Below are 17,349 nucleotides of genomic sequence, written 5' to 3' on the forward strand. Positions count from 1 at the left end.
TTAAGGTCTCGATGCGCTATTATTTCTGTTATGGCGTTTTTCCGATGGAGTCATTAAAGGGCTGCACTATCATTTCGGTTCTTCTAATGGCGCGGAGAGATGTGTTTTTGTCGGACGTAAATATTAGATGCTATTTCTTGGGCACTTTATCTTTTATTTATTAAAAGAAATATTTTTTTTCCTTCTTTAATGCTATCCACTAAAGAATTTCTTTTATAAAAGTATTTTTTGAAAGAGTAGGTGTGGTTATTTACCTTGTGGTTTATATTTCTTGAGACTACTTAACTCTATAACAGCTTCACGTATAATAAAAAACATATATATATAACATTACTAACTTTATAACATCAGCATGTGTAATACAAGATTTAAAATTGTAAATATTAAAAAAATAAAGAAAGAAATTTTAAGACTCTACAATGAAAAATATTAGAACGATGTACGATTTATTATAGTGAATGTAGATTTCTGATTGATTATATATATATATATATATATATATATATATATATATATATATATATATATATATATATATATATATATATATATATATATATATATATATCCGTCCATTTTTAATAGACGTTGTTAGTAGTATTGCTTCCTTGCAAATAAATCGAGAAAGCTGTATTTGAAAAGTTTGACAACAATATTGGAAATTAGTGTGTGAACTTAGCGTGAGTGTAAACATATTTTTTTAGCAGCTGCGTGGTGGTGAAGGAAAAACATTTTAAAATGGTAACTTAGATTTATTTCGTTCTTTAGGTACAATTCATACAGATAAAAAGCGGTAAGAGATACGACAGTCTACATCGCGACACATGAACAGAAGAAACCCAAGTTTTTCCCTTCAATGTTTATATTATGAGATTTTGATAGGGATTACTTTGACATGTCTTAGGAAAATAGAATCTTTAAAAGTTGAATCGTTAAAAGGGTATCTTTAAAAGAATGTTGCAAATATGAAAGATTTTTATTCCTTTACTTGGAGCGTGGGAAAATGAAGAAAATAGTAATTTTATAGAGCGTTTGTTTAATTAATTAAATATAAAAGTGGGAACTGGATCAGGAAGTTAGAGACCATTTTAGAATGAAATTAATATGGGATAAAGATAAAAATTTAGAAAATAATTAGGATTTAAATTAGATTAGGATATATCATTACACACACACACACACACACACACACACACACACACACACACACACACACACACACACACACACACACACACACACACACACACACAGTGTGTATGTGTGTAGTTAGAATAGAAAATGTGTCGAATTTTTGGCCAAAGAAACCGTATTTGCAGAATGTTATGTTTCACTTCAATGTAAACTCAAACAGAAACATACTGGTTGTTCTTCGACATTTATGATAAGGAATCCCTATCGAATACAACTTGCAGAAAGTGGTTTCGAAGATTTAAAAACGATGATTTCAAAACATACGTACAAGAGTACGGTTAAATGATAAAAAAAAAAAAAAAATCTAAGATACAGACTTGGAAACATTACTTGATGGAACCAACAAGATAAGCGATACAAGCAGTAGCTGATTAATTTAATTGAAGCATTGTAGGAGAAACATCGAAAATATAGCGAAAGATATGAATTTTTTTCCCCAACACTGCAATATTAGTCCACATGTTGCCCAGCCAGTGAAAAGAATTTTAAAATCACTTTGCTGGTATATGTTATTTCATACACTTTATTCATCCGATGTTGCTCCTGCAAACCACTATTTGTTTTGCTCCATGCAAAGTGTTCTTTCCGGAAAGAGGTTAAATTCCCATTCAAATATCAAAAAGTGGCTTGATAACTAGACTGCATATAAACAAACAATTTTTTTTCGGAATTGTTTATTGTCCAAAAGATAAATAAATTTTACAGTTTCTGAGGAGAAATATTTTGAATAAATTGATTTTTAATTTTTATAACAAACATGTGTCATTTTTTAACTTAAGGAAGGACGGTGTTATATTTATACATCCAATAATAGCTCGAATAACTATGATGATATAAAAATTAGAGTTATTCAATTAAACGTCTACGCTTAAAAAAAGTAATCTTTCCATCAGCTTTAAACTATTCTGCTCACGAAAAACATATCCTGTTAAAAGAGCCACAGGATAATGTTATTCGCTGATAAACCACTTAAAAACATATTCAGCGCGTGTGCTCACGGAATGAAAGCAGCTCTCTTGTGAGGCTGAAGTTTATACTAAGCTTAAATCAGATAGGGTTGTAAATGAAATGTTTTATATTCTAATGTATTAAAAAAAACTTTTATCAATTTTCAGAATCTTCAGTTTTATTTAACGTATTTATGAAAGTCTATTTAGATACGAAACAGAAGATAAAGGCTTTCTTAGATTTTTAATTTCTGGAAATGTGATAGAAAATCTGACTTTTTAAGTTCATCGCCCTCCTCACTATTTAATATCTAGATAAAAAATCAAGGTCAGCCGGTATGTGAGATAGTATTTTTGTCTGTAACGATTCAGCTATTAAGTCTACATTTCTTTTGTTCTGCCTTTTAGGTTACCTGTAAGACCTTTATGATTTTATTTGTATGTTTAACCATTTTGGTTGTATTTCATGAAACTATAAATAATTTTTTCTAATGCTTCTCTAATTTTTTCTAATGCTTTTTCTAATAAAATAAAGAAATATCTCGTAATGTTTTCATTTTGCAACGACAGACAAATGAAAATATTATTTTTAAACATTCATTGACTAAGATATCTTTTAACGGTTAATTCTTGATATTTCATTAAAATAACAGGTAAGATGTTTGTTTTATTCTGGCATTGAAAATTTAACAAATATTCTTAGAAGTTATGAAAAATATTTCGAATAATTTTTATACCATTTTAATATAAGTAAATATTATTATATTAACTGTCATAATCTATTTGACACAATATAGCATCCAATTTTAATTGATCTATATATCCAATAATCTGTTTCCCTGTTTCTCAAATCACGAATAATTCAACTTAAATCCTATATTCGTAATTAATAATAATAAAAAAAACGAGTTGAAGATCTGAAGTTTAAAAATGCATTAAGTTCTTAATGTAGATATTCAGAAATTTCTTTCAAGACAATTCAAGAAAATAAATGGCCAATAAAAACTTAGTGTCTGAAAGAAAGATTTCAAACTTTACCGAAATTAATTTAATTGTTGTAATCTGGACTTGGAAAATTTTTCTAGAATTCCTACAATCATGATTTACCTTTAAAATATTAAAATAACTGCCTGTTTTTTTTAATAATATTATTAAAGTATTCTCCGTAATATAAATTGTTAACCAAAAAAATGACTGATCTTGAATTTTTTAAAAATTTTTTAAAAAGTATTCGGAAATTTCATCAATAAACAAATAAGAAAAAATAAATTGATAAAAGTAAAACATCAACCGATTCTCAAATAAAATGTAACCTTTAAATATAAGCAACTAAACGTAATGTTATTGGCGTTAACATTCCTAATGTCCCTCTCCAATATTTCAGAGAATTTTTTTTTTTTGGGGGGGGGAGACTAAAATTTGAAAACAAATAAAAAGTAATAAAATAATATTTATAATTAAATTTTCATTAAAAATATTATGCTACAAATTCTTTTCGGAATATAAAAATAATATGTCTTAAGTGCATCTATTTTAATCTTTTACTTTCATGATTCTTTTGTCGTTTAATCGCGGTGGCATCAGTTTTTATAAATGAGAGTTAGAAATGCAAGAAATATAATAAAAAATTATAAAGGTTGGATTTTTTAATAATTTTTTTAAAAAAATTAGTAATTGTATATTTATAATTTCGTTTTTAAAACTTATTAATATCAATGAAAAATTTATTAATATTTTTAATTTATATATAATATTTTTTGATTATATATTGACTACATATGCAATTAAAAAAATTAGTTATTCGAAATTAGCTTGAAAAACAGCAAATTCAATGTTCGGCTGCTCCAATATAAGTTAACCCAATAATAATAAAATGAAAAGAACTTGATAGATAAGAGTCGGTATACAGATTTCGGTACACAGATATATAGCTCACATAAATGCGAGGCATTCAAAATTTCGGTATTGAATTGAAAAATTGTTTATTACTTCCGTCTGAGAGATTTAATGAAGGGTAAAATAAAAGCATTTATTTTGTTCATTTTTCTGATATTTCGTAACTCCTAACAAATTGTATTCAAATATTAAGTCATTTTGTTGCGAAGTAGTTAAAAAAGTGCCAGAACTTTCGAAAACAAATTTATACCTTACAATATAGGCATTTATTAAATATTAATCTACTTGGAATAATGCAAATACATCAAAGCATCATTTATGCATCTTTCAATTGACTAACCTAAAGCCTATGATTATTACACATTTAATAGTCTTCTATAAATTCATTAGTTATGATTAATTCTAAAAACCACTTATTGGTGTTGCACTACGATTTGGAAAGAGAAGATAAAGTGACAACCGAGGTAGAATTCTGAACTTTATAAATGTGAAAAAGACAATAACCGAAGCTTTATATCTCTTGTGTTACAAAACTGAAATACTTTATTATTGCAATGGTTGCGAATAAATCATAACTATAATGGAACGACGTATAAATGCGAAATATACAAACGATGTTAAGCAATAAATGGAAGCCAATATACATCGTTACATATATAAATCCTGTAGGAAATTCGTGTAATTAATAAACATTCAGGATTTAAGAAACAGAAATCATGTAAGAAAAAAAAATCCTGTAGAAAATGACGATTCCTCAAAATTCATGTAATTAATAAACATTCAGAGTTTAAAAGACATATGTGAGAGTCTACTTCTATTCCTTATCAAAAAGAAATATATGCAACTGAAATACTAAAGCACAATAAAGCGATGGTTAAAAATTAAAGAAATTTTGAAAGACCCACAACTAATAACAGTTGTAAATGCCAGGTGTTTAAATATGCAAACCCAATTCAACAATATTTTCAAAGAGATTTAATATGACCAAAGGATTGGAACCTTATCATTTCCTCAGTGTTTTGACAGATTGGTTGTCAGCTGTAGCTAGCAATTTAAGAGAAAATTTTTAACCAAGTATATATTTAAAAGTGAGCCCCTATTTATAAATAGAAAGGAACAAATGGGAATTCAATTTTATTTCTTTTGTTTTGCACTGGAAGTTAAACACAATGTATGGAAATTCTTGATGGATATCGTAACCCTTCATTGCCTGCTCAGAAATGATTTTATCTAATGCAGGAAAAAGAAAACTAACATAATAGTCGGTGAAGATGCTGTCACTTAAATGGCTGACTAAACATGTTATTATCTCTTTGTGCAGTCGTTATTTGTGAAAGCACTGAATGATGACGTAATGGAGACTCAATGAAAACTGTGGGAGAATATGCATCTTTAATTTTAACACATGATGAGCGTGACAGATGAAGCTATTAATGATGATGAGTGTTTAAACAAACCTGTGCGTTGTACCGTTTTTGAACTTGGGAAAAAATAAGAGGAAGTAGTCATTTATAATGTTTTTGTTGGTTTACCTTGAGTATTCGTAATATTTACCGGGAGATATAAACAGAGAAGCTGTCATATTTGAGTTTTGGAATTTATAAATTTATATTTTTTTCTCAAAGATTGAATAGAAATGCAGAAGTAACCTTGCCATTTACTGACATCTTTTTTTAAAGAAAAATTAATTATATATTAATTGTTGATGAATTAAGATAATGCAACTTAATAACATTGACGTTATTTCACTGACACCAATAACAATATATTTACTTGAAAAAATTTCTCTCTTATCATTAAAACTGATTTGAAATACTTATTTTTTTCAAACGATTATAAAAACCCCAAAGAATTGAAATTAGTAATATGTTATTTTTTGAGTGAATGCAAGAATTCTTAGCGCAAATGAAAATAAATAATAGTAAATCGCTCAATACTTTTCAAGTCAGTTAATTAATGGTTTTGAATAGAACTGAATATACTAAAAAAAAATCCAGTGATGTCACGATAGCTCTACTGATGCCATTTCTTTTATTCAAAACAAGAAAACCACTAGAACAAGTGAATTTGCCAATATGTAAGTCTCGAAATAATTATGATGAAAACAAGAGTTGAAAAATACTTAACAGTGTTGAATTTATTTTCAAAACTGCTTCAATTATTCTTTTGAACCATTTTCTTTTAATCCATGTATAATAACGACAATATAAGTGAAATTAATAATAAATATTAATTAAAGAGTAAAAAATAACAGTTAAATTACAACTGACTTCAGTTGCACTGTATTTTTTAGAGAAGTTGCAGTGTTATCAATGTTATTCTCTCGGTAATTCTATATTTTAAGTTGAAGTAAAATAGCCCAAAGAATAACGAAACCAAACATTTACTAGTTATGAATGAAATATGATTATTTACTTATATAACAGCGAGTTTGATAAAGTGATGTATTTAGGTATTTTGGGGCACTTTGCAGTGCACTTTATGAAGCCCTCTTTTAATAAATTAGTCAATTAAGTTTGATTAATTATTACATTGTTAGCTTTGTCGACATGTTAATAATTTGATTTTGATTAATATTTTTATTTTATTAACTTTTTGAAAGTGTATATCTTGCTATTTGTTCTTTTATTATTACTGTGAGGTATCATCTATTGTGCACAATATTATTTAGACAAAAGCACAATATTTATAAATATCGAAGTAACTAAATGATCTTAATAAAAAGATAAAGTTCTGACGAATCATAATTGAAAAAGTATTAATAATATACATTTATTCTGTAGTTAATAGAATTTGCATAATGGAAACAAAAAGACAAAGATCTGATCAATTATACCCAACAGTTTAATAATATCCTAATATTTTGTAAATAATAGAATTTGCATAAGCAAAATAAAAAGACAAAGATCTGGCCAATTATACTCAGCAAGATTTTAATAATATCCTAATAATTTATAGTTAAAAAATTTGCCTTTTTTATAAAATATCTATTTCATGAATTTTATTATTATAAATATTATAAATAATTTTTTATGAATGTCTTTTTAATTAACTAGTCTATGGCCTTCCTCTTAGCTTAGCGATTCTAGGCAGTTGCCTAACCTGCCTAATCGAAGCTGTCCATCGCTTTAGTGATTTCAATAAAACTGAGTTTACTTTAAGCATTTTTACTATTATCACTATTATTCTTTTAGGGATTTTATTCTTTCATTCGGAGAATAAAATCTGCAAAACTTATGAAATTATCAACATTGGAATAATTTGGAACGACAGATGATAATGAAAGCAAATAACATAAATGTAATATAACTCATTCAAATAACATTTTACATTAAAGAAATTCTCTGTTATTACTAACATTCTTTAGGGTTTTTCTTTCTTTTTGTTCAAAAACGGAAGTAATTATATTTCTAGGCTTGATGAAATCAAGAAGGAAAAGGTTACGATTCTCAGCAATCTTCAGAAAATTTCCCAGTGATTTCATCATTCAATTATATCTGTGATTTTTATCGATCAATGACTTCAGCGATTTTATCGATCGATAGACAATGCTTTCTTTGAAACAGAAGGGAAAGTTTCGAATAATGATATAAGCATAAACAAAAATGATATTTTTCAAACACATGAAATGATACATTGCCTCGTGTTAAAGTCGAATGCATTTTTTAGCTGAAAATATTAAGTTATTTTTCTTTTAAAAATCGCAATTTGTAAAAAATAGTAGCTACCATGTGTTCGCAAGGTCCTGAAAATATTGTTTAAACAAACAAACAAACAAAAAAATAGCTCCAGCAAAAATATACACTTCCAAGATCGAGTACAGCTTTTAAGATGTCATGACAATTTTCTTCAAGATAACATTTCCCAGGTCTTTGGAAAATTTATTTTCCAATGCGATTTAGATGGCATGAAACTCAAAGTACTTTGCAAATGAAATTATAAGCCTGAACATCATCCTTTTTCCGTTTCTATAATTTAACATTTATTTTTTAAAGAAAGTATTTTATTACTTCCTAGTAATAAAATAGAAAATAATAAAATCTCCTAAAAATCGATAAGAATTGTTAATAATTAGTTTTAAAAATTTGCTGCTATTTTGTTGAATGGCATAAAATAATAATCGTCTAAAAATCGCAAAAATAACAACTTGAATCGCATAAAAACATTTTTTTGGGGTTCATTCGTTTTGCCCATTTTTTTCTACAAAAAATTTTCCACCATTTGCATGTAATCATATCAGACAATTTTCTGATTATTTGATGGTGGGACACAATTAAATAAACAGGAACAACTATCATTTTACGGATGCTTGTCCCACCATTTTAAACTGTATTTAAGAGTGGCCATTTTAAAGCATAATTATATAAAGTCAATTAGTAGACTATTTAGTATTATAGTTTGATAAAATATAATACTTGAATTATTTTTACGATATTTTACCAAAATTTTAGCATTTCTTAATGTGCTAATTGAAAATGATTCCTAATTGCAAAATGCAATCACTAATTGAAACCAATACATTTTAATAAATAAATGCATCCTCGTTTTTACAAACTTATATTGATTATTAAAATTTTTCAAGAAATAAAAAATAACATAAGTTTCGTATGATGGATGTTACACATAAATAATAAAAACATTAACCCTTAACTGGAGAGGTGAAATTTTAGGACTTAACTGGGGAGGTGCTGTCTACGAGACCGCATTTCATTTACACTCAAATTAAATTTTCTAATTAATGTATTAGTATGAAAAACTGCCAATATATTTTGCAGATATTTTTCTTGATATATAGATATGTTTTAGAAATTTTTCAAAATATATTATCATTGAAAAACGTAAATACGTTGGAACATACATTTTCTTCTCAAGTTACATGTTACAATACATAATGTTCTCGAAAAGGCATATTACTTTTTACTTTTTAAATCATATTTATTTTTACAGTATATGAAGGTATCTAGAAGACAATATAAAGTAAAATTCAACATTTATATGAAAAATAAAAAAAAATGACAATGGGTAAAATTGACCCTTTTTTATCGACTTGTGTGACTTTCATAGCCCGGTTTTCTAGGGCATTTTAAACATACAGGTAAAGAACTAGTATAAAAATAAACCTATAAATTCTTTATATATATCTCTTGGTATATTAATATATTTTATAATTTTTTCAAAATATATTATGACTAGAAAAATTAATTATGTTTGAACATACATATCAAAATCAGTTGAATGCGAACTTTCATCGAAAAACTCTTTTGTACAATTATTGTTATCACTAAAATCATTTTCTGCTTCATTTAAAAGTGTCTGGAACACTTCTTCATAATAGGATCAGTAAACTGGATGATATTTCGGGGCCTAGGTTTTAGCGCCATCTGTTAAGCCTTGTTTATCACTGGGACACTAACAGGAAGATGCGGTCTTAGAGACCGCGCTCGAAGAGGTAACTGAATTATTTTAAAAAGAATCTGCTGAAATCGGTTGAAAAATTGCATGTGTATTGAAGGTCACAAAACAGGAAGCTACAGCGTCAATCCATTCAATGGAGCTAAAAATAGAATAGGGGTGACAAAAAAAAAAAAAAAAAAAAAAACCATTGCTAGCGGTCTAACAGACCGCACGTCCCCAGTTAAGGGTTAAAGTCAAAAAATTATATTTGTCACGTTTTAAAACTTTTAAAACCATATATTTTTAAATATATGGTATATATACTAATACTAACATCAAATAAACATGTGTTAATATATGTTACATAAAATAACATGTGTTTTACATATACTAAGCATATATACTATTTATGCATGTACTAAACATATATATTAAAACAAGGTTCTGGTATATACATCAACATATTCTTCAAACTCCTGCTCAACTCTTCAAGGAATAAAGTCGTTTCATGATATCTTGTTTCCTATTCATATAGGGGAAAAAAGCGGTTTTCGATGTTGCATATTCATCAGAAATAAGAAATGAAAGCAAATCTTTAAGAAATTAAAAACTCGTTCATAAAAAAAAATCCATCCTTTCTACCTTGGATGGTTTCTTGGTGCCTAATTATCATGATGATCTTTGCGCCTGATTGCACTCACCTCTCAAAAAGTAGTACAGAAGCCTCAGGGTGGACTAAGGGTTAAACGTCACGAAAGCCACACGTGTTGAAAAAAATTCATCACGCGAACGTTTTCTGCCAGCTCATCTTTCATATCGTGCAGAAAGAATACCTACAAATGTTTTCCCCATCCACGCTAGCCTAGAAACTGACAAACGAGTAAACTTTCGTGAAATGTTGGTTCGGATTTCCTATTAAGTTTTCTAATTTCATGGCATGTGCGAAAAAAAGTAACAAATTTACTACCAAAAGTTATGATTTTAAATTTTCCTACTTTTAGCATTTTTTTGAGAGTCGAACTCATTCCCCTCTCTATAGTAAGAATTATATTTTTATATAATGCTTTATTAACCCTTTGACTGCGTAATTTTTTAAAATCACTATTTAGATGCAACGTTTGCAAATAAGTTCAAATATTTTTCAAAGAAAGTGAACTCATACTATATGTTATATGATAATAATAAAATCTGTAATAAAAATCTGTAATCGCAAAAATAAACACTCTAAATTGCAAAAAACGAGGGATGTAATAAAAAATGGACTGATTGCCAACCCGCGGAAATCGCGGGATATGCAGCTGGAGGGTTAAGGTTCTGCACCTGATTTCCTGAATCAGGTGCAGATTGATATTGATACCTAATTGTACATAATAATTTTACTGATATTTTTATAACTGATAGCTATCCTTGATAATTTTGTTCCTGATACAGCTGGAAAGCAATTTTACCGGGTACTCGGTGAGTATCACTTTCCACACTGATACTGATATAGTAGCTGATAAGGATACGAATATGATTTCAAATACGGATTTTACTCCTTTTACTCCTTCGGAAGAGATATTGATACTAAAATTAAGATTTTAGTTTTAATTTTCCTATTTTGAACATTTTTTAGAGATTCAAATTCATTCATTTTTCTATAATAAGAATTACATTTTTATGCAATGTTTCATTAGGTTGATTCTCTGATTTGATGAATCAGGTACAGGTTGATACTGATACTCAATTGCTTATGATACTTTTTCTTGATATTTTTATAACTGATAGCTATGATTGATATTTTTATACTTGATATATCTGGTAAATGATTTCACCGGATTCTCGGTAAGTATCATTTTCCACACTTGCTCCAAGACTGATAGCTAATACTGATACGAATATGATTTCCAATATGGATTTCACTCCTTCGGAATAGATATCGATATCGACGTGCCTATAGACTTGTTTTTTGGACAGTGATTGATGGATGGGGGAGAAGAGGAAAGGACAGTTTTTATTGATGCAGTTAGTATTGGAATAGGTGAAAATTCTTCATGTGCATTGTTATAATCGAAACAATCATCACGCATGGAAATCATGTCACCGAATTAGGACGGCCGATTTGGTTATATCGACCTAATACTGTGTATCAGATTGATTGATCAATTGATGATAAGACTGATCGAAAACGAATGAGGTCGAAGAGATTATCAATCAAGTACAAATAATGATAACAAGTATTTGCTATTCTTAGTCGGTATTAGTTTTATATACCTGATACTTTAGCGTACTTGATAGAAAGTATCAGGTTGATACACTATCACCCAATCCTATGTATTAATTTAAACAAATGAATAATTTTGAGCAATCTTGTGATATATTAAAATGTAATTGATATATTTGGAGATAATTTAATTTTAAGCATCAGTAATTGACTTTAAGAAGAATTAATGCCATAACTCTGTTTACAATTCCTGACTAAAAACATACAATAAGTTTTTCAAAAGTTTTCGTTTCGTAGCTCTCCATGTGCTTTTAACTTTAGGGCTTCCCGAGCGATACAGATACAGTAACAGAAGGGATTTTTAAAATCCAATGTGCTGGCACAGATCCAGTAAGATTTCATTTCTTTAGTGGAATTAAGTAGACCTCTGAGTATCCTGTAGATCATTTAACCACCTTGTCCCATTTTTTTATTTTTCAAGTGATGATTTATTGTTGACAAGGATGATATGAAAAACTATTCCTATTTATGGTCGAAAAAGAACCATATATCTAATCTTCAGTATTTAGAAAAAGGATGAAAGACATTATTTCTTTGTCGGCTATATTTCCGATTTTCTAAGGATGTTTAGAATTTGCATCCGGCCATGATATAAAATTCAATAGTAAATATAGAAGCGTTGGCTTATATTAAGTTGCGATAGGCTTGTGAATCTCTTAATTTTGGAATTTAGGCACATATACTAAGTTACCTCAAGTTTGAACGAATATTATTTCTCTGAGCTAAGATTCTTTGATATTGACATAATATTAATAGGTATAAACATCTTCTATTAAGAATAAGACCTTTTAACTTGTGCTAGAACTACATGAAAACTTATTATTTAGCACTCAACTAAATAAACTTTTTGATTAGTTAAGGATTGATACAATTTGCGAAAAATATTTATATAGAAATGTGAATTATTTCAGAGAACAAAATGACAGAATGACTAATCTTGTTGTTTTAGTTCAGACATTTATTCAATATGCATTTAATAAATTACAGGAAAGTTCATGTCATTTTGATTTATTTAACATTTTTGCAGGAAGATGTCATCAATCAAAAATATTTCGAAGTTAAAGCACTATCGATCATAGTGATTTGGAATGATTCCCAATTTCACATTTTTCTACATTAAATTATAAGTAAAAGCTTTTGAAACGTAAAATTTTTTCTATTCTACCAGCATTTGACCGCATTTTATATTTTCTGGCTTTAATCCAAATGGTAATTTAATGACGTTCTCGATAAGAAGTGTTTCCTTTCCTCCTTAAAAAAAATCAAAGAAAAAAAATCCCGTCTCAGTAGTTTATGTTTCCTTGAAAAATAATAATGAAAGTATGTTTTTAATTATTTCTAAGATATAATGTCTTACACTTACAAAAAAAAAATGTCTAAATTCGGTGCAATACAAGATAGAACTGAAAAGGATAGTAAACAATAAAAAAAAGTAGACAAACAGTACGTAATGAATTTAGACAAGTTTGAGACAAATGAGTCTGTGCTTTAAATGAATCATTAGAATTTGGGTCTTTTCAATATGGATAAAAGATAAAATATAATAACAAATGATATTGTTATATCTCTTCTGTCCAAAATTAATTATCTAAATAATTTTAATAGCATCAATTATATAGTAAAAATATTATTTTGAATCAAGAGTTTTAATATGAAATCTACGGGCTTTGGATTGTGTCATCCATTTTTCTGAAGAAAATTTAGCGATAGGCAAAAAAATTCGTGTCGTATTTTTATATATGAAGCTGTGATAAAGATGTGATAGCCAAAATGATGATTTAGACATGAGTTTTTATATCAAATAATTCAAAATTACTTTCTTTTCAACAGTTGTAACTACGAAGATTGGATTATATTTTGAACCGCAGCACTAGAAATCAATATCAATTGGCTAATTTTAATTTATAATGAAATAATCTTTAAAAAAAACACGTGTTTTTTATGTTAAACGTGTTTTTTTATGTTAAGTTAAGTTATATTATGTTAACAGACACAAATAGAGTAAAAAATAGAAACAGTACATAAACACTCAAATGATAAAGACGCCAAAATAATTCATTTGTTGCCAAAATACACTCATTTCTCTCAAACTCTCCATCACCTCTTTCTCAAAAGCCGATGAAGCAACGACAAGAAAATGCTTCTTAGCAAACTTCTCTCCGCCAATTCATCTCTTTGCCGCCTAATCATCTGACAAGCAATATGCTGTCGAGTTCACTGCAAACATCTCTGGCAGTCACTATTTCTGGAAGCTGCTCCGTCAAGGGAGACGCCGTGAACATAATGAAGTGGAGGCTTGCATTCAGAGTGTTTTTTTTTTATTAGGGATTCGCTATACCTTAAAAGCAAGCAGTTATTTTATGCATTATCTAGTATGCAGTAACTGGTGCTTTAGTGTTATGAGAAGTAATTAAATGAATGGTTCGTTTCGCGTTACATTTAATTACCGTGGTAATGGATTTTTCCGGCGAACTTTTCTACAGTAGATGATGTTTATTACTTTTGGTAACTTTGTTAACTTGGTTTCTCGGACAGAACAAACTTTACAATGTTTTTTCTTATAAATAGTCAGAAAAATGGATATGTTTATTGTTTTGAGCGTGGTATAAACCATTAAAATGTCGTCTGAATTTGAAAAAAAAAAGAAAAATATGCTAAGAGAATCAATACGTATAATAAGTAAGGGAAATGTTTGGTACTTAAAGTGTGAAGAAAAGGAAGCAGTTTATATTTAAGACCGGGGGGTGGGTGGGTGATTTAAGAGTCCGTGTTAGCTATGGAAGTTCAAAACTTTCAGTTTAATTTTTTAGCACAATATTTTTATGTAATATTTTTCCTATTTACCCTCCTCTTTTAGTTGCATTTATTTTATCCAAAGTTGTATTTATTTATGATAGAAAACTATTACATATTTGTTTCAAATTTATAAGTTTTATAAAATTTCGGAGATATTTAAAAACCAATGCATAATACAAACATTTCTTAAAATACTTTTCAGTACATTTTAGAACTTTAAAAATATATGGTTCATAAGAATTCATAGTTCTTCAATGACGCAAGTTTAATTTAAATTGACTAAAAACCGGGTATATTTTGAGAATAGTAAAATAGACAACAGGTTAATTTATTACTTTCTGTCAGCAATATTATTTTACATTTTAGTGAAACTCTCAATTTACTACCCTATTTTTTTATGAACTAATAAATGAGATAATAAAACTAGTGTACAAATGACAAAGATATTCCATTGAATATTTTTTGCTTTTACCTTCTTTACAGAATATGAAAAAGATACTTCATATAATAAATAAATATCAGAATATAAGCGTGGAGAATTTATGACAATTTTTTTTAAATGGAAAAAAAAATATATAAATGAATTTTTTTCGAATAAAATATTTTCTTAATTTAATATCTTTTTCAACCAAACTGATAAATGAGATGCTTCATGTGAAGAGTTTTAAAATAATTTCCTATAAATTAAATTAAAGTAAATAAAAATTGTTGGAAGCTTTTCAATTATCCACCTAAAATTTATTTAAATAATTTTAATTCTTCAAGACATTTTTTTCCTCCAGTTGGCATTACTATCATCAAAGTTTATTTTAAATCAAGCATCAGCACAATGTTTCCACTTCAAAATAGAAATAAAAGATAAATTTCAAAATAATGATAAAAGAAACAAATTTTAATCACTTAACTGCCATGTCTATGACAACATTAATCGAATTATTGCATTTCATACATTCATTGAATTTTCATAATTCATACAAAATTATTACACATGATATTCGACATAAAAATTATGTGGCATAAGCATTTAAAATGCTCTGTAAGCTGTTAGCTGAATTAAAAAGTCTTTGCATTACAAAAAGACGATCAGAAGGTCTTCTCGTTTTATTTGATGATAAGAAAAAAAATAATTAAAAGATTTTTCAGCAGTACTTCACGAAAAAGAAAACTAAAAAACACAATTTAAAGCCAAACGATTGAGCATAAAACCAACAAGTTGATCCAAAAGCGCATTGCAGAAACAAATATAAATCTTACTTTTAACTCTTTGTTGCTGTAGGGCGGTTGCCCCACCCCCTGCCAGCACAGGGCTGATACCCAAGAGGCAGAGCAGCAGCGAAACCTTCAGGATTCCCGGCATCATCTTCATCCGACTGTCAAAAAGAATCCTGAAGCTCTCAAGCCTCGCTCTCGCCTTTTTAACAACTTTCTCCAAACAGGTTTCTGCCGACCCCTTTCTCTCATCGGCCGGCCTTGAAGAAGCCCAAGGGGTCAGAGGCAGTCTGCCCCCCGTCACGGTGTGTTGTTTTTACTCTCTCTCTGGGTTAGCCCCGAACTGCATCGGGTTTTGTTTTTTATCGCAGATTGGTTAATAAAATGTTGCCGGGAGTGTGATGGGTTCTTTGTTGGTAAACTTCTGGGTTGCGTCACGCCCAAACCTCCGGCTGCGTTGGTTTTCGGTGGGATTTGAAATTTTAATTTTGATGGAATGGCAATGCCAATTTAAAACGAATGTTGAAATTTGCTTGTGAAATAAGTGGCATCTTCCGTTTGTTTGAATGGGGACTTTTATTTCATTTTGAATTCAGTCTTCATGACATTTTCGCGGATAATTGACATTTTGGAAAACTTCGAAAATTGACAGCAGATTTATTAAGCTTATTTAATGAAAATATTATGGATATATTATACCTATAATTTATGTAATATCTCATCTAATGCAAATTTTTAAATTATCTAAAAAAAAAAAAGACAAGTCAAATTGAAAATGCACGACGAACCAGTTAGCCATAAAACTAGTGCTCATCTTCTCAAAAGTTCAGTCTATATAGAATCGGATATATGACAGTAATCTGTAAATTAGAATGTCATATTATTCGTGTTATTTTTTATCGCAATGAAATTTAATATTATAGCATTCCATAGATATGTTTTTTTACAATAAATGTTGAATTTTTTAAAATAATGGAGGCTTAGGATGAAGATATTATCGCCCAGAGTATTTTAAGGGGGAAAATTCAATGGTTTAGGAAATGCCGTAAGTTCACTCAAAATAACCAGCGGGATTGATTTCTCTGAAACTTTCTCGCATAATCTCTTATAAACTTGTCAAACCAGAGATCGTCTTACAAGTCTTGGCATCGTCTTGGCACACAATAGTTACGCCAATTAACTAATGGCTATTACTAACTTTTGGCGATCATTCAGCATTTTTGCTGAATCTAACGTGCCATCCTAGGTAAGTTATTTGGCGATTAATCCCTCGCATGCGTTGATAGTATCCAAAAATCGAATTTGTGTTTTATACAATTTTTTTTTTCTCAACCGATTGAAACAAAACTGCACTTGTGATCACAATATTTTATACCAAATATGATATTTTAAGTCACTACGCTTTTGAATGATCGCGTTTGCATGTTTCTGAAAGTACAGACCGACTGACAGTCAACCCATAGTTTGATGCGACTCAAAATTTGATAAATGTTTACACTATACATGTTAAATCTATCCACCAAATTTTATCTTTCTAGGTCTTTTGTAATTATCTTATCAACTTATATTAAAACAGCCGGACAGATGGACTTCCTTTTGTTAGCAAAAATAGGATGCTCGTTTCATATTGGGTTTTTCTTTCCATCCGAA

At 28.6% G+C, this 17,349-nt stretch overlaps 1 protein-coding gene across 1 annotated transcript in view; it reads right to left on the reverse strand.

The window, feature by feature from the left end:
- LOC129965837 (uncharacterized) overlaps positions 1-15,884 on the reverse strand; it is a 92,004-nt gene extending 76,120 nt beyond the window's left edge. Inside the window, exon 1 of the mRNA XM_056080053.1 lies at positions 15,745-15,884. Coding sequence (XP_055936028.1) covers positions 15,745-15,856 — 112 coding nt within the window. The 5' untranslated portion in view covers positions 15,857-15,884. The remainder of the gene's footprint in view (positions 1-15,744) is intronic.
- Between the last annotated feature and the right edge of the window lie 1,465 nt (positions 15,885-17,349).

Source organism: Argiope bruennichi, chromosome 4 (assembly GCF_947563725.1).
Source record: "Argiope bruennichi chromosome 4, qqArgBrue1.1, whole genome shotgun sequence".
In the NCBI taxonomy this organism is placed as follows: Eukaryota; Metazoa; Arthropoda; class Arachnida; order Araneae; family Araneidae; genus Argiope; species Argiope bruennichi.